Here is a 24,055-nt window from a genome sequence, read left to right as displayed (position 1 = left end):
CTTATATGCATGCTCAGATTGCAAATGTCGGCAGGCTGCGTGCGAACACATCCTAGCGAGCGGGTCTGAATGGGGCCCTGAGTTCCTGAACAGTAATACTGAGTGGTCAGATCTGATTGGTTGGATCACATGCAGGGAGCCATCCCAGTGGAAATGACTGCATCGCAGGCTTCCTGCCTAGGAATGTGTGGATCTCTCTGGCATCTGCCCGCACTAAACATGGCCGCTGAGCACTTGCACAATGACGCAATCAGAACGCGCTCTTGCCCAGGCTGAAGACGGTGGCCTGGCTGCAGGACACGCCCCGGTCTCTCGCAGTGGATTGTGGGCAGAGTGGAGAGCGGAGTCCGGGCCCAGCAGCCGCCGGCATGTATTGAGGGATGAGCGGGACGGAGACCATGAGCTGGAGCTTGATCACCGCCCTGTCCCTGCTCAGCGGTCAGTGTCCCCGGTGGGGTTGCCATACTGGGGCTGGGGAGGGGGGCACTGGGGGAGCGATAGCCCATGGGGTTGGGGGGTACAGTGGAGGGGGGTGCAAAGGGTAGTTATGTTATGTGGTATGTCAGGGGTTGGGTGATACTGTGTGTGGGGTTCCGGAAGGGGGCGGTGATATCATGTGTTTGTTTGGAGTGGAGTGGGGGGGGAGGTGATAGTCTCTGTATTAGTATTTGTGTGTGTGTAAGTGGGATAAAGTGAGGTACAGCTGATGGGGTGATATCGGGGGGGGGCGAGTGATAACGTGTGTGGTGGTACTGGGGGGCATGGGGGGAGTTGGCTCTAAAGTCTTGGGGTACAGAGGTGATAACATGGTGGTGTGTGTGTACAGCGGCAGCGATAACATGGTGGTGCGTACAGCAAGGGAGCAACAATGTGTATGTGGGGGTACAGTGAGGGAGCGATAACGTGTGTGTGTGTGTGGGGGGTACTGAGAGGAAGCGATGTGGCGGTGAGATACCGTGGAGGAGCAATATGTGATAGTGGGGTACAGTGTGGGAGTGATAACGTGGTGTTGAGGGGTATGGTGTGGGAGTGATAACGTGGTGGTGAGGGGTACAGGGAGGGATTGATAATGTGGTGGTGGTGGATACAGCGACGGACAGTCTGTGGGGGTACAGTGATGGAATGATAATGTAGTGGGGTACAGAGAGGGAATGATGTGATAGAGGGGTTCAGTGAGGGAGCGATAATATGGTGGGAAGGGTTCTGTAGAGGTACAGCTGTGCTGATAGTATGTATCTTTTGGGGTTCCTCTGGAGGGTGGATACTGTTGATGTATGGGGGGTGATGATATTGCGTGTCTCTAGGGGTTACTGTGGTGGTATGGAGGTGCTACTGCCCGTGCGTGGGATATCACAGAAGTTTAAAGGTAGTGATGATATATGTGTGGGATCCCTTTGAGGTACAGAGTTGTTCATGTGTGGAGGTATGGGGGGGTGATATTACTTGCGTGGAGGTATGGGGCGTGATATCTGTGTAAAGGTATGGGGTAATATTACATGTGTGATGCTATGAGGGCATTATTACGTGTGTGGCGGTATGGGGGGTTATGGTGTGTGCAGGTTGCAGGGCAGTGATGCGTGTGTGGGGGCTGCGGGGCAGTGATGTGTGCGGTGGTGTTATGTGCGTGGGGGGTGGTTGAGCACGCGTGGAGGTTTCCTGGGGTATGGTTGCGTGTGTGGAGGTTACTTTTGCGTTCGTAGAGGTTATGGCTGCGAGCGAGTGGGGTTATTTTTGCATGTGCGGAGGTTATGGGAGGGGGGTTTGTGATATATATGTGTGTGTGTGTGTGTGTATAAAGTTGTGGTATAGGAGGGCTGATATTGAATGTGGGGGTTATTGTGCAGGTACAGGGGAGTTTATATTGTGTCTGTGGCGGGTACTGTTGAGGCACGGGGCATGGGTATTGTGACTAATACTGTGTTAATGTGTGATAGGGCATGGGGATTGTGAATAACACTGTGTTAATGTGTGATAGGGCATGGGGATTGTGAATAACACTGTGTTAATGTGTGATAGGGCATGGGGATTGTGAATAACACTGTGTTAATGTGTGATAGGGCATGGGGATTGTGAATAACACTGTGTTAATGTGTGATAGGGCATGGGGATTGTGAATAACACTGTGTTAATGTGTGATGTAGGATATTGATATTTATTTTGGTGTAAATTTCGGTTGATATGTTGGGGAACTGTGTGGACCACGTATTATAATGTGTTGGGGCTCTGAGCTTATGATAAAACATGTTGGGCTCAGTATGTAATGATTATATACTCTGCTGGTGTATGGGGCATGGGGTTGCTGTTGTGTTGTCAGTATGGTGATCATGGTACAGTGATGTGGAGGTAACATGTTGGAGTGCCCGGGAAACATGGTAACAAAGGTTTGTTTGTTTATGAGTGCGGATTGGGGCAGTAATAAAGGGTTTGGGGGTGTTCAGAGTAGCCGTAAACCAATGTGGGGTGCAGATGTAATACATATATACTAGTATTATGGGACAGGTAACATGCTGAATGTAATGTGGGGTACAGATGTAATACATAGATACTTGTATTATGGGACAGGTAACATGCTGAATGTAATGTGGGGTACAGATGTAATACATAGATACTAGTATTATGGGACAGGTAACATGCTGAATGTAATGTGGGGTACAGATGTAATACATAGATACTTGTATTATGGGACAGGTAACATGCTGAATGTAATGTGGGGTACAGATGTAATACATAGATACTAGTATTATGGGACAGGTAACATGCTGAATGTAATGTGGGGTGCAGATGTAATACATAGATACTAGTATTATGGGACAGGTAACATGCTGAATGTAATGTGGGGTACAGATGTAATACATAGACACTAGTATTATGGGACAGGTAACATGCTGAATGTAATGTGGGGTACAGATGTAATAGATACTTGTATTATGGGACAGGTAACATGCTGAATGTAATGTGGGGTGCAGATGTAATACATAGATACTAGTATTATGGGACAGGTAACATGCTGAATGTAATGTGGGGTGCAGATGTAATACATAGATACTTGTATTATGGGACAGGTAACACGCTGAATGTAATGTGGGGTGCAGATGTAATCGATACTTGTATTATGGGACAGGTAACATGCTGAATGTAATGTGGGGTGCAGATGTAATACATAGATACTTGTATTATGGGACAGGTAACATGCTGAATGTAATGTGGGGTGCAGATGTAATACATAGATACTTGTATTATGGGACAGGCAACATGCTGAATGTAATGTGGGGTGCAGATGTAATACATAGATACTTGTATTATGGGACAGGTAACATGCTGAATGTAATGTGGGGTGCAGATGTAATACATAGATACTTGTATTATGGGACAGGCAACATGCTGAATGTAATGTGGGGTGCAGATGTAATACATAGATACTTGTATTATGGGACAGGCAACATGCTGAATGTAATGTGGGGTGCAGATGTAATACATAGATACTTGTATTATGGGACAGGTAACATGCTGAATGTAATGTGGGGTACAGATGTAATACATAGACACTAGTATTATGGGACAGGTAACATGCTGAATGTAATGTGGGGTACAGATGTAATACATAGATACTTGTATTATGGGACAGGTAACATGCTGAATGTAATGTGGGGTGCAGATGTAATACATAGATACTTGTATTATGGGACAGGTAACATGCTGAATGTAATGTGGTGTGCAGATGTAATACATAGATACTTGTATTATGGGACAGGTAACATGCTGAATGTAATGTGGGGTGCAGATGTAATACATAGATACTTGTATTATGGGACAGGTAACATGCTGAATGTAATGTGGGGTGCAGATGTAATACATAGATACTTGTATTATGGGACAGGCAACATGCTGAATGTAATGTGGGGTGCAGATGTAATACATAGATACTTGTATTATGGGACAGGTAACATGCTGAATGTAATGTGGGGTGCAGATGTAATACATAGATACTTGTATTATGGGACAGGCAACATGCTGAATGTAATGTGGGGTGCAGATGTAATACATAGATACTTGTATTATGGGACAGGCAACATGCTGAATGTAATGTGGGGTGCAGATGTAATACATAGATACTTGTATTATGGGACAGGTAACATGCTGAATGTAATGTGGGGTACAGATGTAATACATAGATACTTGTATTATGGGACAGGTAACATGCTGAATGTAATGTGGGGTGCAGATGTAATACATAGATACTTGTATTATGGGACAGGTAACATGCTGAATGTAATGTGGTGTGCAGATGTAATACATAGATACTTGTATTATGGGACAGGTAACATGCTGAATGTAATGTGGGGTGCAGATGTAATACATAGATACTTGTATTATGGGACAGGTAACATGCTGAATGTAATGTGGGGTGCAGATGTAATACATAGATACTTGTATTATGGGACAGGTAACATGCTGAATGTAATGTGGTGTGCAGATGTAATACATAGATACTTGTATTATGGGACAGGTAACATGCTGAATGTAATGTGGGGTGCAGATGTAATACATAGATACTTGTATTATGGGACAGGTAACATGCTGAATGTAATGTGGGGTGCAGATGTAATGCATAGATATTTGTATTATGGGACAGGTAACATGCTGAATGTAATGTGGGGTACAGATGCTGGACCATACAGCGTTACTCTGTGGGTCTGGGCTTCCATATATAGGAGCTGTATTTATAATTGTGTGGGTTCTCGGCACAGGTCGATGTAAATTGATTTGCTCTGTGTGGACTGGAGGCAGCAATAATGATTTAGTGACCAGTTTGCCCCCATATCCCATGTCTCTGTGTCCCGGGTCTGCTGTCCTATCTCCCTCTGGGCTCTGCCTCTTTCTCACCCTCAGGCAGGTGAGTTATCAAAAATCATATTTCAGATGAAAGGTACACTGTACACACAGCAGACGACCTGTTGGTTGTCCCATTGCAGGACCCTGCAACCTCTGCTAACGTGTAACGGTGGCCATTGGTTAGATACTTAATGGAAAGAGTGTGTCTAAGTGAGTGACATCCAGGTATCTGTGACAATATTAGTAGCCCATCTATAAGGGGACTCGCATTTTCAGGGTAACGACGTCGTTATCGTGCAATCGCTTGTAAATCGCGCATGCATCGGGCATGTTTTGGTCGGAAGCGACCAGCGATGCGCGTGCCCGCTGGTTGCTTCTGACATCGCCCGTACATGCTGGTCAACCTGACGATCTCGTCAGGTTCAGCATTTGCGGGGATGAGGGATGTGCCGGGACTGAACGAGTAAACGTTCAGTCTAGGCACATCACTAGCTATACAAACGAGAGCAGGATTGCAAAGTCGTAATCATTCTCTCGTTTGTATATCTACAAGTGGATACCCGCCTTAAGCGGTCCTGGTGAAGATTTAGAGATGAACCTTGCTTTTAGTTGTGCTTTGAAGTTGGTTGCACGTCCCTGCGCAGTCACTGGCCGTTGTGAGTACCTCTCCCCATCAGCTTTCTGGATGTTATATATACTCCATGTGGTGTTTAGAGGTTTCATCTTTAAATCTCTTGCCCTAATAGACCAAGCACAGATGTGCCCACCTACATCTAGCCTCCGTGCACTGTAAAGTCGCGTTATACATAACGCGCGAGCGCTGTGTGACTCTGTAGCGCTGAGCGTCTTTCCGTGCAACCGGTTTGCTTCAAATGTGTCTTATTCGCAAAGCGGTGCGATTAGGACGCTCACGCAGCTTCTTCTGATAAAAATGGTACGCGGCATGCCTATATTCTGTGCGTGGCTGTATCTGCATGCGAAATGCTACGTCACGGTGTCGGCGGCCGTGATACTGTAACGTAGCGTTTTGCATGTGGATACACCCGCAGTCTCACATAGAATATAGGCATGCCGCGTATCCTTGTAATTAGCAGAATCTGCTCGTGTCCTACTCAAATTGCTGTGCAACTAAGATGCATTTGAAGGGGGGAAAAAAAAAGTTTTACAAGAAGACACTTGGCTCTACCGAGTCACGCCACGGCACAGAGCTGCTAGAAGGGCTGTGTATGAGGACACATCTGTGCTTTTACTCTGGGCTGTATGCCACCTCTAATCTGCTTCCAGTGTATGACAGCCAGATTCTGGGGCAGCATTCCTGCAACTTAAGCTGGGTACACACTAGACGACTTGCAAACGGTGCTATGGTCGTCTAGATTTCCCTTGAACTCCCGGACAAACGATTTAGTGCATACACACTGTGCAATCTAACAAACGACCAAACAATATATCTTGCACCGTATGGTGGTTAGATCGTTAACTATATAATAGCATATCGCCTGGTTGTCTGGTAGTGCAAACACACTGCATGATTTGCGGGAAATCGTTAACGAGATTAGTCAGACTGAGCTGCATGTAGGGACGATCTGTAGATGCGACAGACGCTGCCGTGGGAGCATGCATAGTACGTACACACTGGATGATTTGAAAGATTTATCGTTCCGATGCGTCGTTTTAAAAATAGTCTAGAGCCCAGCCAGAGCCCTTGCTCCCTGTGACCAGCAGGGGGCAGAGCAGCAACAGGAGTCATTATAGTCCTTTTCAGCACTGAATAGAAGGGGCTCCGGCTCTGCTGTCCTGATTGCTACATGGTGATCGAAGTGCAGTATCCCAAATACTGCCTGACCCTTATTTTCCCTGGTTCCTGGCCAGAGCATACGGGGTTCCCTTGGTTGGGACCCCTGGGTCACTACTGGACCTGTCGGGAAATACTATCTTTTACTATTGCTAACTTGAATCATTGGCTTCCAGTGCTTTGCACATATGGTGTAAATGGAAGACTAGAGCATCATTTAGAATAGCGTGAAGGAATTCCTGAAGCAGGAAATAGGACTCCGTTTCTCTTGTTATTACGCTGTTATAATCTCCCTGTGCAGCTGCCAATGAATTGTTTAGTTTTATGTAACGTACTTCGGCCCATTGCTATTACGTTAGTGGGTTTTTCTGTACTCTTGACGGTACTTGTGTCTCGTCTGCATCTGTTACTTAAATTTTTACTAGCATTCATGGGTTACCTAGTGCCACCAGTGCTGCAGTTTATATTGTTGTCCTCCCAAGAATAAATCCTCCTCATTACTATGGAGCTGGTGTGTCCTCTGGCTGTGTCCTATATTCCAGGTGTAGCTCATCCTACAATGACCATTCAGTGATTGTAGTATAAGTGAAATGTCCTTTGTCTGCCTGAACTGTGATGGTTGCTGGATGGGTAACTAGCTAAGATACCGCTGTATAATGATAATGTAGTTGCTTCCCCCTTATAAGAGTGACTGCAGGATTCTCTGCTCTCAGATATGTCACTGAATACTGGAGACTTGTAATGTTTTAACACTAAGATTGTGCTGAGCTTGTGGTTCTGGCGCCCCCCCCCCCTCGTTGTCTCTGGGTGCCTGTGCCCCCCCCTCGTTGTCTCTGGGTGCCTGTGCCCCCCCCTCCTTGTCTCTGGGTGCCTGTGCCCCCCCCCTCCTTGTCTCTGGGTGCCTGTTCCCCCCCCCCCTCCTTGTCTGTGGGTGCCTGTTCCCCCCCCCCATCCTTGTCTGTGGGTGCCTGTGCCGCCCCCCCTCCTTGTCTCTGGGTGCCTGTGCCGCCCCCCCTCCTTGTCTCTGGGTGCCTGTGCCGCCCCCCCTCCTTGTCTCTGGGTGCCTGTGCCGCCCCCCCTCCTTGTCTCTGGGTGCCTGTGCCGCCCCCCCTCCTTGTCTCTGGGTGCCTGTGCCCCGCCCTCCTTGTCTCTGGGTGCCTGTGCCCCGCCCTCCTTGTCTCTGGGTGCCTGTGCCCCGCCCTCCTTGTCTCTGGGTGCCTGTGCCCCGCCCTCCTTGTCTCTGGGTGCCTGTGCCCCGCCCTCCTTGTCTCTGGGTGCCTGTGCCCCGCCCTCCTTGTCTCTGGGTGCCTGTGCCCCCCCCCTCCTTGTCTCTGGGTGCCTGTGGCCCCCCCCCTCCTTGTCTCTGGGTGCCTGTGGCCCCCCCCCTCCTTGTCTCTGGGTGCCTGTGGCCCACCCCCCTCCTTGTCTCTGGGTGCCTGTGGCCCACCCCCCTCCTTGTCTCTGGGTGCCTGTGGCCCACCCCCCTCCTTGTCTCTGGGTGCCTGTGGCCCACCCCCCTCCTTGTCTCTGGGTGCCTGTGGCCCACCCCCCTCCTTGTCTCTGGGTGCCTGTGGCCCACCCCCCTCCTTGTCTCTGGGTGCCTGTGGCCCACCCCCCTCCTTGTCTCTGGGTGCCTGTGGCCCACCCCCCTCCTTGTCTCTGGGTGCCTGTGGCCCCACCCCCCGCCTTGTCTCTGGGTGCCTGTGGCCCCCCCCCCGCCTTGTCTCTGGGTGCCTGTGGCCCCCCCCCCGCCTTGTCTCTGGGTGCCTGTGGCCCCCCCCCCCGCCTTGTCTCTGGGTGCCTGTGGCCCCCCCCCCGCCTTGTCTCTGGGTGCCTGTGGCCCCCCCCCCCGCCTTGTCTCTGGGTGCCTGTGGCCCCCCCCCCCGCCTTGTCTCTGGGTGCCTGTGGCCCCCCCCCCCCGCCTTGTCTCTGGGTGCCTGTGGCCCCCCCCCCCGCCTTGTCTCTGGGTGCCTGTGGCCCCCCCCCCCGCCTTGTCTCTGGGTGCCTGTGGCCCCCCCCCCCGCCTTGTCTCTGGGTGCCTGTGGCCCCCCCCCCCGCCTTGTCTCTGGGTGCCTGTGGCCCCCCCCCCCGCCTTGTCTCTGGGTGCCTGTGGCCCCCCCCCCCGCCTTGTCTCTGGGTGCCTGTGGCCCCCCCCCGCCTTGTCTCTGGGTGCCCCCCCCCCCCCGCCTTGTCTCTGGGTGCCTGCGGCCCCCCCCCCCCGCCTTGTCTCTGGGTGCCTGCGGCCCCCCCCCCCGCCTTGTCTCTGGGTGCCTGCGGCCCCCCCCCCGCCTTGTCTCTGGGTGCCTGCGGCCCCCCCCCCCTTGTCTCTGGGTGCCTGCGGCCCCCCCCCCTTGTCTCTGGGTGCCTGCGGCCCCCCCCCCCCGCCTTGTCTCTGGGTGCCTGCGGCCCCCCCCCCCCCGCCTTGTCTCTGGGTGCCTGCGGCCCCCCCCCCCCCGCCTTGTCTCTGGGTGCCTGCGGCCCCCCCCCTGCCTTGTCTCTGGGTGCCTGTGGCCCCCCCCCCCCCCGCCTTGTCTCTGGGTGCCTGTATATCTGGCAGAGGGATGGTTAAGCTTAGCTATGTATTGAAATAAGATACTTGTGGTTGCCCCCTCCCAATCACATTCCTACCCTCTCCCCTGTCTGCTCTCTCCCATAGCTCTGTGTACTTGTGCTTCTGTAAGAAGTGAGCACTGTAAACTGGCCGCCATCCTGCTTTTGTCTTTGAGAGGGTTCATGTGTCGGTGGGCCGGGCGATTACCACAATACAGTGGGACTTGTGCTTTGCATTATATTACCTGGTACAGGAGAACACAGACCTAAAGAAATGAATTGTAACCAAGGGAGTTTTCTGGTGCGAATGTAGGAAACGCCTGTTCTCCCTGGGTAGGGAGATGTGTGCATATTGGCACAGTTTTGTTGTTTCATATTAAGGAATAGTTTTTGTCTCGCCAACCACCTTCCGCACAAAGCTGCATCCAAGATCTCTTATAACAGGGAGCAGATGTGGATTATGGGGCAGAGACTTTAGTCATGGTAATCTCTGCAGACCATTTGTGATTTTATAAAGAAGCTAGGATGAACGGAGCAATTATATAGGGCTCTATGTACTAAGCTTTGGAGCTGATTGGTTGGTACTTTATCTCTCTCTCTAAGTACATAGACCCCATCATCACATATCAGTACTCCATTAGACAAATATAATGTAAATCCCATATTTGATTCCTTTTTAAGGTGTGATAAACATGAGTTATTTTCAGGGGGTGTTGGTGTTGAGACCCTGTGGTTATATATGTTAAAACCAGGTTTGGGCGGTGATCTGATGACCAGTTTGTCTCCCCAGCTGTCGGCACAAGAGCAGTCATCGTGTTCACCAAGCAGCCGTCTTCCCAGGATGCATTGCATGGCCGCAGCGCCTTCCTGCGCTGTGAGGTAGAGGACCAGGCAGAGGTGAAGTTTCAGTGGCTGCACAACGGGATCCCCGTGAAGGACACGGAGCGGCGATACCACGACGGTGGCAGTCTGACCATCACGTCCGTGGACCGGAGACTGGATGGAGGAAACTTTCAGTGTGTGGCGCGGAATCCAAGTACGGGCGAAGAAGAGAAGAGTGTTAATGCCTCCTTCAATATTAAATGTGAGTTCTGCCAGCCAGTGGACTGACTGTGAGGGTGAGACCGATACCTCACCCACTTCCTTTGTTTGGGCTCCTGGTGTTCGCTCTTCAGTGTAGACTATCCTTCTGTGATGCATGTCAATGAGGTGCCTGTGTGGAAGAGGGACGATGGTATATTATATTAAAGTTACATGTCACACTCCCCCCTCTCCCTAACCCCCCCCCCCTTATCCTATTTTGATCCTGACTCTGTGGTTTTCTTTTGCAGGGATAGAGAGTGGGGCGGTGTCCTTGCAGGATCCGGCCAGTGTCAGTGACATCCAGAACATCTCACCGGTCACCCTGCGCTGTCACATAGATGGTCATCCGCGGTAAGACTGAGATTCCTGATCACAGCTCACACCCAGGGGACACGTACTGTATATCGGACATCTTCTGCTTATTTACAGGCCCCTTTGTCAGTGGTTCCGAGACGCGGCATCATTGACCGATAACGGACACTCGTATTCTATTAATAACAAAGAGCGTACTATAACACTACACAACGCGGGACCGGATGATAGCGGCGAGTATTACTGCTGTGCGCACAACGCTGCCGGAACAGTTTGCAGTAACCGGAACTTCACACTAAACATCATTGGTGAGACGCCTGTGAATACTAATCTCCCCCCTAGTTCTCCCTCTGAATCTCCCTTCTGCCCCTATGTGTGTACCTGACATTCACGGCTGACAACTTGGGTCTGCTGCTTTGGGTACATGTACAGTAGGTTGAGAACCTAGAGCAAAGCCCACGGCCCTTTTCCGCACAAGTGCATTGAACTTGCTGCAATGCTCATCTTCGCTCCTAGATTCTGAACAGGCCTGGCCTGGTCTTTATGGAACTGCAGCTAGGGTTCCAGATCCCAGCCTGAGATAATGGCATGTTAAGGACTTCCTAATAAGCCAAGGATCTGATAACTAATCCACCATCCTTTTCCTCCTCCTTTACCTAAGCAGGACCAAATACCCTAGCATAGAAGTGTATGCCCAGCTGTAATAGATACCAGCATTGCAACACTCTCTGATCATTCCTGGAATTATGCTTTCATGGATAATGGATTTCTGTTGGTTATAGAATCACCTTTATCTCGTTCTTTTAAAACTGCAACTAAAACACACATGTTTTACGCTGCTTCATCCGGGATCAACCTATTTGTGAAGTATTAGATACCCTGACATCATTTCAGCAGAATGCTTTGTGTCCTCTTCCAATATGAGGCAATAGTATGTAGCATAACTTTGCTTCTATACTGGATATTGTGGAATGGTTACTATATTTTGTCTTACTGGAAGTTATCGGGCTGTCTCCAGGGTCCATCCCGGACTTCTGTACCAGTAAATCCGTGGCTGGTGGTTTCATTGGCTGCGTTATGGTATATTCTTTTATTTCTTCCAGATGAGAGTTTTCCCCAAGCTGAAGTTTTACCCGAGGATCAGATTGTCAATAAGAATGAAGACGCTATATTTCACTGTCGATTCAGCGCCACCCCGCCCCCTGTTCTGGAGTGGTTTTTCGATGACGCCACCCCATTGACCAATAAGAGTCGGTGAGTGGGATTGGAGTAAAGGGGCTGACTAGTTGGGGGGAATATAAAGATTTCAAAGTCAGTTACTGGAGGGATTTCTCGGGGCTCTCTGTTTACTCATCTTCTGTAGGGTGAACCCACACATTCTAGTTAGCGAAAGTATTAACTAGAATCATTCTCCAAACCATATGTGATAAAGCTCTTCCATTTAATTATAGCCTTCATAAAACATAATAAATTAATGACATGCAAATAATACAAAGACTAGTCACACACAGTAATAAACCAATGACCTATAACTGGTGGATGTAAAATACTATAGACACTGGGCTGATTCATTATGGATCGCAACAGCGTAGGCAGTCGGCCGTTTGTGTACTGCGTTTGCATCTACGATCACACAGAACATGGTAAACCATCGCAGCGTGATTGACAGGTAGTCCGCATTTGGGGCGGTGACGTGGGAGGAAAAACGCAGTCGTGCCTGTCCATTTGAACGCCGTTGCTTGGGCGTGCACAAATTTGCTACCGTGACGGCGCACACAGCTTGCGTGCAAAGAGGTTGGCAATTTCTGAGTAAGGAATGTGCACAGAGTTAAAATGGCGCCTGCTTTTTATACCCCCTAGCTAGCCCTGCCCATTATTAAAATTTCATCCAATCGTGAAGATCCTCGTGTGTTGTTTGGTAAGCTCACGATCTATCGTGCACGATCTCATGATTTGGACTTCTGACATGTTGCACGATTTTTAGACCAAATCGTGCCCACGAATGCCAAGGAAATCCCGGGGAGAGTACAAGACAAATCGTACACCATGTCGGATCGTGAGCACATCGCCAAGTGTGTAGGCACCTTTAGAGCTGTTTAATTGTGCGTGAGGGGCCGATGTTACTTGATGTTCCCGATGTATACGCAAGACTGCAAGGTATTACGGATGTGAGAGAGCGGCAGTGGGCATCTCTATGCTGGCTGTGTGACGGCTTTGCAATTGCAGTCGTTAGCATATTTTCGCAGCGGGTCTGCATGCGTAATCGCAGCTGTGATCGCCATAGAGATCCACAGTGAATCAGGCCCACTGCTCGCACGTGGTTTGCTAGGTAACTAGACAGTAAATGATATTTGTAAAATTATATTGTTGCAACAATAAAAAAATAAGGAAAGTGATACAGTGAAAAACTATAAATAAAGGTCCTTAGGGCAAATATACTACGTTATTAGCTGAAAAAACAAGAGATATGGTAAGAACTTACCTTTGTTATCTCTGTTTCTACGAAGTCCATAGGGTCCACAGGGTGACCTTGGGGTATAGCTGGATCCTGGATCCTCGGGCACCACGGAGTTAAAGCTTTCAGCTGCTCCCAGGATGCACTTGGGTCCAACCTCCCCTATACCCCGCCCCCGAGCCACAGGCACCTCAGTTGGTAAGCAGCCCAGGCCGGAGGAGGAGACGAAACAGAGAGAAGGAAGACTGGAACACACAAGAACCATACTCACAGAAATGGGAGACGGAAAACCGGTGACCAGTCACAGAGCCCATATGAAGCCAGGTGCGTCAGGGCGGGTGCCCTGTGGACCCTATGGACTTCGTAGAAACAGAGATAACAAAGGTAAGTTCTTACCATATCTCTTGTTTTCTACTTCAGGGTCCATAGGGGTCCACAGGGTGACCTTGGGGATGTCCCAAAGCAGTCCAACTAAGGGCGGGGACGCTCTTGTGCTGATAGGAGAACCCGGCGCCCAAAGGATGCATCCTGAGAGGCAAAGGTGTCAAACGCATAGAACCTCAAAAAGGTCTGAATGGAAGACCAGGTGGCCGCCTTACAGAGCTGAACAGCAGAGGCGCCACGGCTAGCAGCCCAAGAAGGGCCCACGGACCGAGTGGAATGAGCCTTAACAGAGGCTGGAACAGGTAAACCCTCCTGCATATAAGCCTCAATAATAACAGAACGAAGCCAACGGGCTAGAGTCTGTTTGTTGGCAGGCCAACCCCTCTTGTGAAAACCAAAGAGGATAAACAAAGAATCCGACTTCCTCACAGAACTAGTCCGGTCCACATAAACCTGGAGTGCCCTTGCAACGTCTAAGGAAGTCTCCCCAGCCGAAAGATCAGGTGACTGAAATGCTGGTACAACAATTTCCTGATTAATGTGGAACCTGGAAACCACCTTAGGTAGGAAATCAGGACGAGTGCGAAGCACCGCTCTGTCCTGATGAAAAATCAGAAAAGGGGGACGACAAGAAAGCGCCCCCAAATCTGAAACCCTCCTGGCAGAAGCAATTGCCAAGAGGAAAACAGTTTTAAAAGTTAGCCACTTGAGCTCCACTGACTCCAAGGGCTCAAAAGGAGGACCCTGTAAGGCCCTAAGAACCACCGCCAAATCCCACGGGGCCACAGGTGGCACAAAGGGAGGCTGGATTCTCAAAACACCCTGGAAAAAGGTGTGTACGTCCGGCATAGCAGCGATCCTGCGCTGGAACCACACCGACAGACCAGACACGTGTACCTTCAGTGAAGAAAGACGTAATCCTAAGTCCAAACCGGACTGAAGGAAAGCCAGAATACGCGAAACTCGGAACACCTGGGGATCATAGTTTCTGGCCTCGCACCACTGAAAGTAAGTGTGCCACACTCTGTGATAGATCCTCGCGGAAGCAGGCTTGCGCGCCCTCAGCATGGTGGTAATAACGGAGCTAGAAAAGCCCCGAGACCTCAGGACGGCTGTCTCAAGAGCCACGCCGTCAAAGATAGTCGACCCAGATCCGGGTGAAGACAGGGCCCCTGAGACAACAGGTCCCGCCGTTGAGGTAGGAGGTACGGAGCGTCGATGGACAGGCTCCGCAGATCGGAGTACCACGGCCTTCTGGGCCACGCTGGGGCCACCAGGATCAGTGTGCCTCCGTCCTGTTTGAACTTGCGCAGGACCCGAGGCAGCAGAGATATCGGAGGGAACAAGTAAGCCAGTTGAAACAGCCATTTCACCGACAGCGCGTCTATCAGACTTGCGCCTGCGTCCCTTGTCCTTGACCCGTACACAGGCAGCTTGTGATTGTAACGGGACGCCATCAGGTCCAGCTCTGGCAGCCCCCACTTGTCCACGAGTAGTTGGAATACCTCTGGATGAAGCGACCATTCCCCGGGATGCACATCGTAACGGCTGAGGAAGTCTGCCTCCCAATTGAGGACTCCTGGGATGAAAACTGCCGAGAGAGCTGGAAGATAGCGCTCCGCCCAAGCCAGGACGCGGGACACCTCCGACATTGCAGCTCGACTGCGAGTCCCTCCCTGGTGATTGATGTACGCCACCTTGGTGGCGTTGTCTGACTGCACCTGAACGGCCCTTCCGTGAAGAGCGGTGCCGGACGACTGCAGGGCTCTGTATACTGCCCGCAGTTCCAGGATGTTGATGGGAAGAATCGCTTCCTCCGCCGACCAACGACCCTGAAGTGACAAGGAGCCTGTCACCGCCCCCCAACCCCGGAGACTGGCATCTGTCGTGAGCAGAACCCATTCCGGGATCCAAAAGGGGCGCCCCTCCAGGAGATGCGCTGTCTGCAGCCACCAGGCTAGGGACAGACGCACCTCCGAGGACAACACCAGCATCTGAGAGCGGATCCTGTGTGGCAATCCGTTCCATTCTGAAAGAATCAGCCCCTGCAGGGGCCTGGAATGGAACTGGGCAAACTCCACCATGTCGAATGCCGACACCATGGACCCCAAAACTCTCATCGCTGAGTGCACCGACACTCTGCCACTGCTCAGACAACTGTGAATCCGCAGCTGTAAGGAGGAGACCTTCTCTGGAGTCAGAAAAATCCGTTGCTGATGAGAGTCCAGCAGGGCCCCCAAATGAACCATCCGTTGTGATGGGATGAGGGAGGATTTCTTCCAGTTGATCAACCAGCCGTGCGCCTGTAGACAAGCGACCGTCAGGTGGAGATGCTGGATCAGTACCTCCGGGGAGCTTGCCAGCAAGAGGAGGTCGTCTAGATACGGTAGCAACCGTATCCCCTGGCTCCGAAGGTGAGCCGCCATGACCGCCATCACCTTGGTAAATACCCTTGGTGCCGTGGAGAGACCAAAGGGTAGAGCCCTGAATTGGTAGTGGTTGTGGAGAATAGCAAACCGCAGAAACCGTTGGTACGATGTTGCTATAGGCACATGGAGGTAGGCGTCCTGGATATCCAGGGAGACCATATAATCCCCCGGTTCCATCGCCAGTATGATGGAACGCAAAGTTTCCATCCTGAATTTGGGAACCCTGAGAAACCTGTTCAGGGACTTCAAATTGAGGATGGGGCGATGAGAGCCATTGGGTTTCTGCACCAGAAACAGCGTAGAGTAATACCCCATCCCACGTTGAGACTGTGGTACGGGTATAATGACCCCCGCCGTCAGCAAGGCCTCTATGGCTTCCTGAACCTGCAAGGCCTTGGTTTTGTCCTGAGAAGGACTTGTGCAAAAAAACTGGCAAGGCGGCCTGTGCCGAAAAGACAGGGCGTACCCCTGGGAGACCACTTCTCGCACCCAGGCATCCGTGGTGGTATTGTGCCAGCACTGGGCGAATTGAAGAAGTCGGCCTCCCACTCTGGGGTCCCCCAGAGGGAGGCCCGTCCCATCACGCAGAAGGCTTATCTTCTGGCTTGGAAGAAGGGCGCCTAGCACTCCAGGCTTGCTTCTTTGGCTTTGAGGCGGTCTTGGGTGCGGACTGCCTCGGGAAGGACTGACCCTTTGCCTTGCCCTGAACCCGAAAGGAACGAAACGCCGAGCTCCGGACCTTAGCAGGTGTAGTAGCTGAAGGGAGGAAGGCTGACTTGGATTTTGCCAGGGTATCTACTATTTTGTCCAGGTCCGGACCAAATAGTAATTCCCCATTAAAAGGTAAGGCCTCCAAGCCTTTCTTTGAATCCGCGTCTGCTCTCCAAGACCGCAACCACAAGGATCTACGAGCAGACACTGCTGCCGCCGAAACCCTAGAGGTCAACAGGCTAGCATCCAAAGATGCTTCTCCAATGTAGGAGGCGGCATCTCTCATCTGTCCTAACAACGCCCCCTGGACGTCCGGAGATTCATCCGTAAACGTGTCCTCCAAGGCGTTGGCCCACCCCTCAATGGCCTTGGCCACCCAGGAGATGGCCATGGACGGCCGGGCTACAGCCCCTGAGAGAGAATAAATAGACTTTAGACAAGTCTCCACCTTCCTGTCCGTAGGATCCTTCAGCGAGGATATAGACGGCAATGGCAAAGTAGCACTCCTGATGAGGCGTGTTACATGGGAATCGACTGCAGGCGGAGTTTCCCATTTCTTACAATGCGCTTCTGGGAATGGATAATTGGACGCCAAGCGTTTCTGTGGCAGGAAACGCTTACTGGGCGTCTGCCAGGCCACCGCCATGTGATCAGTCAACTGATCAGACAAGGGGAACGCTGCAGAAGTAACCTTAGCTTTTTTAAAACTAGGATACCTTGACTTGGGAGCGGGTGCCTCATCCTCAATCAGAAGAATAGCCCGCACCGCCTTAACCAGAGCCCGCACATTGATGGAAGACTTAGTGTCTACCTCCTGGACTGAGGCATCTGAGGCTGAGTCATCCTGTACCTCACCATCATCCGAGAACCCCTCAGAATCCGAAAGATGCGCAGCCTGTGCCATGACTGAGCGTTTAGACGCCCTGGAGGGCACGTCACTGCGCAACATCGACTGAAAAGCCGAAGATGCTGCCGCCAAATCTTGGACAGTGTGGGAAAGCGCATCCACCCAGGGTGGAGGAGCTGTCACAGGAGCCTGAAACGGCACCACAGCCGGCTGTGCCACAGGGGTGGACTGAATATACATTGGCAACCCCGCATAGGGACCAACAGGCTGAGACCCCGGGGGAGTCTGCAATAATTGTGGGACACCCGGGGAATGGGGGATGGCAGGCTGGGGCAACGCCCTAGTAGGGGCGGCAGTCGGGACCGACAGACGGTCCGCGATGGACACCAGCACCTGGGAAAACATCGCCCACGGTGGCTCCTGCGAAATGGGAGGTTTAGACGTACCAGGAACCGCCTGGCACCGTCCGCACAGGCCGTCCTGTGACAAATCCTCCCTATCCACTCCTGCAGAACAGCGCCTGCAGGAGAACAATGCTGGAGCCCCGGAGTGCTCAATCTCCTCCTCAGACATGACTTAGGAAGAAAACGTGCGCACTCACCAGTGTGCTGAACAACAGCCCACAATATGGTACCGTGTAGCACACAACTGTATGTGACGGACCTCACAAATACGTGATCTATATAGGTGAGGTCAGTAGAAACACCCTTCCCCCACACACCTGTAGGGCTTGTAGGAGAAGGAAAGGGATAGGTACAGGCTGACAGTAAGTAGAAAAAAGACACAGACAGGCAGCACTAGCAAAAGTCACATACCATGCAGGAAGATATACTCACTGCACCTTTCCACTGCAATCAACCTCCCAGATTCAGTGTCTGGGAGGGCTATAGCGCTGTGTACACTGTCCTTCTGCAGGGGAGAGGTACACAGGGGGACCGGTCCGCGTGCTCCCTGAGAGTATCCACGCTGCCACAGAGAAAATGGCCGCTGGAGACCTCAGAGGAGGAGTGGCCGTGTATCTGCAGCTCAGCGACGCCAGACTACGAGCTGAAAGGCGCGCTGAGCTGAGGGGAGGAGCCGCTGACAGGGAAGGCTTCCTCCCCTGGCTAGCATATTAACCCCCGGGTTGCCGGCATCCCGCTTGCCGCGATATTAACCCTGGTGGTCTAGTGGTCTGGCGGGGTATGCCTCCGCTGGAGGGGGGGCCCGCCGCCACCGCTAGCGCCCCCGGTCTGTCCCCTAGACCGGGGGCATGGGACTGCATTTGAAAGGAACCCGCGCACCGCCGCTAATCAGCGGTGCGCGGCTTACCTGATCTCCCCGGCGTCTTCCGGCAGCAGTCCCGGGGGAAGCCAGAGTCCGGCTAGTACAGACTCTGGCTTCCTCCGCCGCGATCCCCAGTTCAGTGCTGGCGTCGCGGCGCCAGCAGGGAGAAGGAGCGGCAGCGTGGGCGTCTGTACAGACAGCCCAGCGCTGCCGCTCTGTAGAAAAACTGTAGTAAAAAAATAAATAAATTTAACTAAGTTAAAAAAAAGCTTTAGGGGGCTGCTCCTGCAGACCCCCCCCGCAGGGTGACCCGACTCCGGCCGGGCACCATCTAAAACTGAGGTGCCTGTGGCTCGGGGGCGGGGTATAGGGGAGGTTGGACCCAAGTGCATCCTGGGAGCAGCTGAAAGCTTTAACTCCGTGGTGCCCGAGGATCCAGGATCCAGCTATACCCCAAGGTCACCCTGTGGACCCTATGGACCCTGAAGTAGAAAGAGAGTTTAAACTGACATAATATGAAGAAAGTCTCTAGTTCCAGGCAATAGTTTCAATGTAGCGGTTAATTATAAATGGAAATTGTAAGATAATGTTCCTTAAAAACAAATAGTACAACTTGGATGGAGACAAAGCTTCGCTCTAGCAAAGCCTGTAACTGTTCTGTTTGTCAGTCAGTGTAAATCTGGGCTGCTGGTGTGTCCAAAGCTCAGTAGGTCTCGGTGAAAATGATATCTCAATATCAAAGTCACTAACCTGATACAGTGTTCTCCCCAGAAATTTTTTCCAGCCGGGTGGCATCCAAAAGTAGCCGGGTGGGGGCCTTCGCAATTATGCGCGTGCCGGGAAAAGGGCACCTTACCAATCCAACCCGACAGGTCTCATGCTGCTCCCCCACTGGCTCTGTCTAAAGTGCCCATTATACAGTGCCCCCTGTAGTTTTCCCCTTTATGCATTGCCCCCTGTAGTTTAACTTTGCCCTTATGCATTGCCCCCTGGCTGAAGTAGTGCCCCCAGACTGGTCCCTTATGTAGTGCCCCCTGGCTGAAGTAGTGCCCCCAGACTGGCCCCTTGTGCAGTGCCCCCAGGCTGGCCCCTTGTGCAGTGCCCCCAGGCTGGCCCCTTGTGCAGTGCCCCCAGGCTGGCCCCTTGTGCAGTGCCCCCAGGCTGGCCCCTTGTGCAGTGCCCCCAGGCTGGCCCCTTGTGCAGTGCCCCCAGGCTGGCCCCTTGTGCAGTGCCCCCAGGCTGGCCCCTTGTGCAGTGCCCCCAGGCTGGCCCCTTGTGCAGTGCCCCCAGGCTGGCCCCTTGTGCAGTGCCCCCAGGCTTAATAGTGTCCCTTGTGCAGTGCCCCCAGACTTAATAGTGTCCCTTGTGCAGTGCCCCCAGGCTTAATAGTGTCCCTTGTGCAGTGCCCCCAGGCTTAATAGTGTCCCTTGTGCAGTGCCCCCAGGCTTGTCCTGGCCCCAGCCCAGCACTTACCTTTACTTGCTGGCCGCTGCCACTACCTCACACTGACTGGATCTAACTAGATCCAGCAGGCGTGCGGGGCAGGCTCCTCACGTGGCGGATGACGTCACCCGCGCAGTGCATCACTGGGAACGCTGGCCTCTGAAGCCATCGGAGGCTTCTTTAGCCTCCGGTCACTTCAGAGGCCAGCATTCCACAGCGGGGGTCGGCGGGGAAAAGTGCCGAGTGGTAGGCTTTTTCTGCCGGGCGATGCCTGGGAAGAACACTGTGCTAACTGTATGAAGTGGATGGATCAGAGATTTATAAGCACTTGGCCGTAGTGCTGGATCAACTATTGGTTAGGCATTCTGCTAGTGGTCTGGCTGAATAACTCTTAGGTGTTATATCTGTATGTCTCAGGAGAGCCAGACAGCATGCATATGGCGGGCTTAGGATAGGTACAGCCGGGGTCCGCCTTCACCTTTTGCAGGATGCAAAAGTCGCTCTCGCTTGTTACTATCCGGCTCCACCAGCCAGCGGAGGTGGACATCAACCCTGGGCCAGCATGTTTCTGGAGGGCCAGTAAGCAGTGGTTTCCGAACCGCTTGGTGACTGGAGCTTGTAGCATGAAAATGAGGCAATCTTCACGGGTTCCACGCCAAATGTCGGATGAATAAAAATGTGAAAGCTGTTTTCTAAAAAAAAAAAAAAGTCTTGAAATAATGATCTGCTTAATGCGTTTCAGTGCATTGTGCACCTTCACCAGAAGCATGTTCACTAATGCTGATTTCTGGTATAGATAGCAGCAGGGGAGGGTCATCCGCAGCTGTAACCAAGATTCATCAAAGTCTTCTTGTTCTCCAGATTTAACAGTTCAGTTTCTCATTGAGCCACTGATATAAACATCTTTTACACTCGCAAAATGAATCAGTGATCCTATTAATGGTCACCACCCCCAAATGCTGACTACCTGTCAATCACTCTGCAATGGCGTACCATGATCTGCGTGACCGCGATCCATGCGCAGCGCACAACAATAGGCCGACTGCGTACACTGTTGCGATCCGTAATGAATCCGGCCCAGTGTTTATAGTGTTTTACATCCACCGGTTATGTGATTGGTTTATTACTGTGTTACTAGTCTTCGTATTATTTGCATGTCATTTACTTATTATGTTTTATGAAGGCTATTAATAAATGGAAGAGCGTTATCACATTATCAGATGGTTTGGAGATTCATTCTAGTAGATGCCAGTTTGCAACGCCGCAGTTAATACTTTCTCTAATTCCATTATTTAGATTTGCGCACCTTTTTCTAATTAGCGGCTGTGCAATACTGCAACAACGGTCTAGAGCCAATGATGACTTTTTTTTTTTTTAAATGTTTAATCCACACATTATAGTGCCTGCCTCTTTTGCATGCGGGCGGGGGTCCCTGCTTCCATCCTTTATTGTCACTACATACATCTGATCCTCCCCTCAATACCTATAGTCCCTCTCAGCATTGCCTACAGAGGAAACGTTAGGTGTTACTGGGAAAGGGGCAAATCTAACGTTTCCTCTCCTCTCTTTTGGTAGCATCACAGTTTACAGCAATGGCTCCCTACTGGTCAGTTCTGTGAAGCCGCGCAGTACTGGCACCTACCGCTGTGTGGGCACCGGGCAGACTGGGAAGCAGGTAGTGCTCAAGGTCAAACTCAGCCTGGCTGGTAAGATCTGATTGTATTGTTATGTGCTGGTCTGTATGATGTAATGTTCTGTTGCCACCCACAGCTAATGCGAGTGGCCAGGATGATGGTCGCGATGGTCAAGACCATCGCGACCATCGGGCTTGCGACGAAACCCTTGTGGTAGGGTCTCGTGGCCGCAAGCCCCAGAGAGCTTTCGCCTCAAACAGAGCCGAAAGCTCTCCCACTGACATCACTTGTGATGTCAGTGGGGCCGCCCCCAGACGGCAGGCGTTCCCATGGGAACGCCTCCGTCTGGGCAGCCACCCCCCCCCCCAGCCCGCCCACCAAAGGGGGCGTGCTGTCACTCAACATTGACAGCACGCCCACTTTGGTGCGAGACCCGGAGCGACGGATTGCCCGTCGCTATCCGGGTCTCGGTCATGCGCACGACGGAGCCGGCTCCGTCGTGCGCTCTGGGCCACCATCGACCCGGTTGCGAGCGCTCAGCGCTTGTGACCGGGTCTGAATCAGGCCCTATGTATTTGTAACCTAATGTGTGTCTTTTAACAACTTCCCTAGTGTGGTAATATAGCCTTATAACACCCCCTGGGCCGCTTACTGTGTGTTGTGCTACTGTTACGTTCCCCCTCTTATTTCCATGACTCCGTTCTCTCCCTACAGATATAGAGGATATACGCGCCCTACCTTCACGGGTTCTCACGGCAGACACTATTCAGCGCATCTCATGTGAAAAGCCACGCGGTCTGCCTCCGCCTACTGTATGGTGGACAAGAAATGGACAACGTGTTCCCACACAGGACAGGGTTTACCAGGACGGTAATGAATTGGTTTTCAGCCCTATAACGGAGAAGGACACCGGCATTTACACCTGTCACGCTGCAAACAAAGCCGGGGAGCGCAAGCAGGATGTATACGTCACTGTGGCAAGTAAGGGCAACAACCGACTCCTAGGGGTAAATGTAATAGCCTGCTGAATGCTTTGTCGTCAAAGTCTGCCCTGCTGTAGGGGACAGGGACAGAGACCCAGGGGGCTCAGCCGTGCAATGCTTGGCCTTATGTAACCCCAAGTAGGTTGCAGTGCTCCTGGCATTGCCGAGGGGATCACTGGAGGAGCGGCATCGCATCCCTGCCGACTCCCCTGCAGCTATTTCTGAGTCTCCCTTCTTCTGACCTTTTTGTAGCTGCTCCAGAATGGATTGAAAAGCCTCAAGACACTGGGATGGAGGAAGGGAAGTCTGGATTTCTCCACTGTCACAGCAAAGCCTCTCTGGAGCCCAGTGTGACCTGGTATCGCAATGGCAACCCCATCTCCAAGGTTGGCAAACCTAGAACCGTGTGTGTGTGTGTGTGTGTGTGTGTCCACCAACGGGCCGACATACCGGGCGGCCGGTACACAACAGACAAACTGGTGCCCGAAATGTCGGCCCCAGACGCTTCCCGATGCATGGGGCATTCAGTAGCATCGGCAGGTTTAGCTGCATGTAGGGATGACCTGACGATGCGGCTGACGACCCCAGGGGAGCACACACAGCCCGACTTAGTGGGAACGCGCTACGCGATTTGGACGATATGTCGTTCTGAGCCGTCAGAACCGGGCATATCGTCCAAGAAATCATTTAGTCTGTATCGGGCTTTACTTTATTCCCAACTCTGAATCAAACCCCCAGTCCTTATTCCCGTGTGACTTGTCTGTTGTCCCTACGTTTTCTAGCTCCTCCTCTGTGGTGATTAGTCTGTTCTCTCTCACAGGACTCGCGATTTCAGGTGTTCCAGAACGGGACTCTGAAGATAGTGACTGTGGAGGTGTATGACGGGACGGTGTACAAGTGTGTAAGCAGCACCGCTGCCGGGAGCATAGACGCTCAGGCCCGCGTCCACGTGCAAGGTAAGAGGCGCTATATAGCGGGGGTGATGGTAACATCCCCGTCACCTCTAATACTGATCTCTGGCTGAATTCTGTTGTAGAGAACTTGAAGTTTACTCCTTCCCCCCAGTCACAGCAGTGCATGGAGCTGGATAAAGAGGTTACTGTACATTGCTCTGCAACAGGCCAGGAAAAGCCCACAATACAGTGGGTGAAAGCAGGTCAGTTCCTTTATCTTTCCTACACGTGTCTTAGCATGCTCTGTATACCCATATGGCAAGCCACATGTCCCAGTTTGCACTAAGGCCCCTGGTTAATCAAACACTCCGCATCTCCTGCAATGCACTATGTGGTCCCTTGTACCTACACTTCACTTCTGGTTACTTACAGACTCCACT

The 24,055-nt window shown here is 51.8% G+C and overlaps 1 protein-coding gene across 1 annotated transcript in view; it reads left to right on the top strand.

Moving 5' to 3' along the window:
* The first annotated feature begins 301 nt into the window (after positions 1-301).
* The window catches only part of PTK7 (protein tyrosine kinase 7 (inactive)), a 79,561-nt gene continuing 55,807 nt past the window's right edge, over positions 302-24,055 (top strand). The window contains exons 1-10 of the mRNA XM_088450693.1: positions 302-438; positions 9,966-10,259; positions 10,507-10,609; positions 10,688-10,878; positions 11,674-11,824; positions 21,681-21,811; positions 22,454-22,720; positions 22,975-23,108; positions 23,543-23,678; positions 23,759-23,878. Coding sequence (XP_088306819.1) covers positions 381-438; positions 9,966-10,259; positions 10,507-10,609; positions 10,688-10,878; positions 11,674-11,824; positions 21,681-21,811; positions 22,454-22,720; positions 22,975-23,108; positions 23,543-23,678; positions 23,759-23,878 — 1,585 coding nt within the window. The 5' untranslated portion in view covers positions 302-380. The remainder of the gene's footprint in view (positions 439-9,965; positions 10,260-10,506; positions 10,610-10,687; positions 10,879-11,673; positions 11,825-21,680; positions 21,812-22,453; positions 22,721-22,974; positions 23,109-23,542; positions 23,679-23,758; positions 23,879-24,055) is intronic.

The sequence above is a fragment of the Taudactylus pleione genome, unplaced genomic scaffold (genome assembly GCF_031769625.1).
Source record: "Taudactylus pleione unplaced genomic scaffold, aTauple2 ptg000522l, whole genome shotgun sequence".
NCBI classification, from domain to species: domain Eukaryota; kingdom Metazoa; phylum Chordata; class Amphibia; order Anura; family Myobatrachidae; genus Taudactylus; species Taudactylus pleione.
Note: the sequence above shows the minus strand (reverse complement) of the source record. Positions and strands in the feature narration are given on the sequence as shown.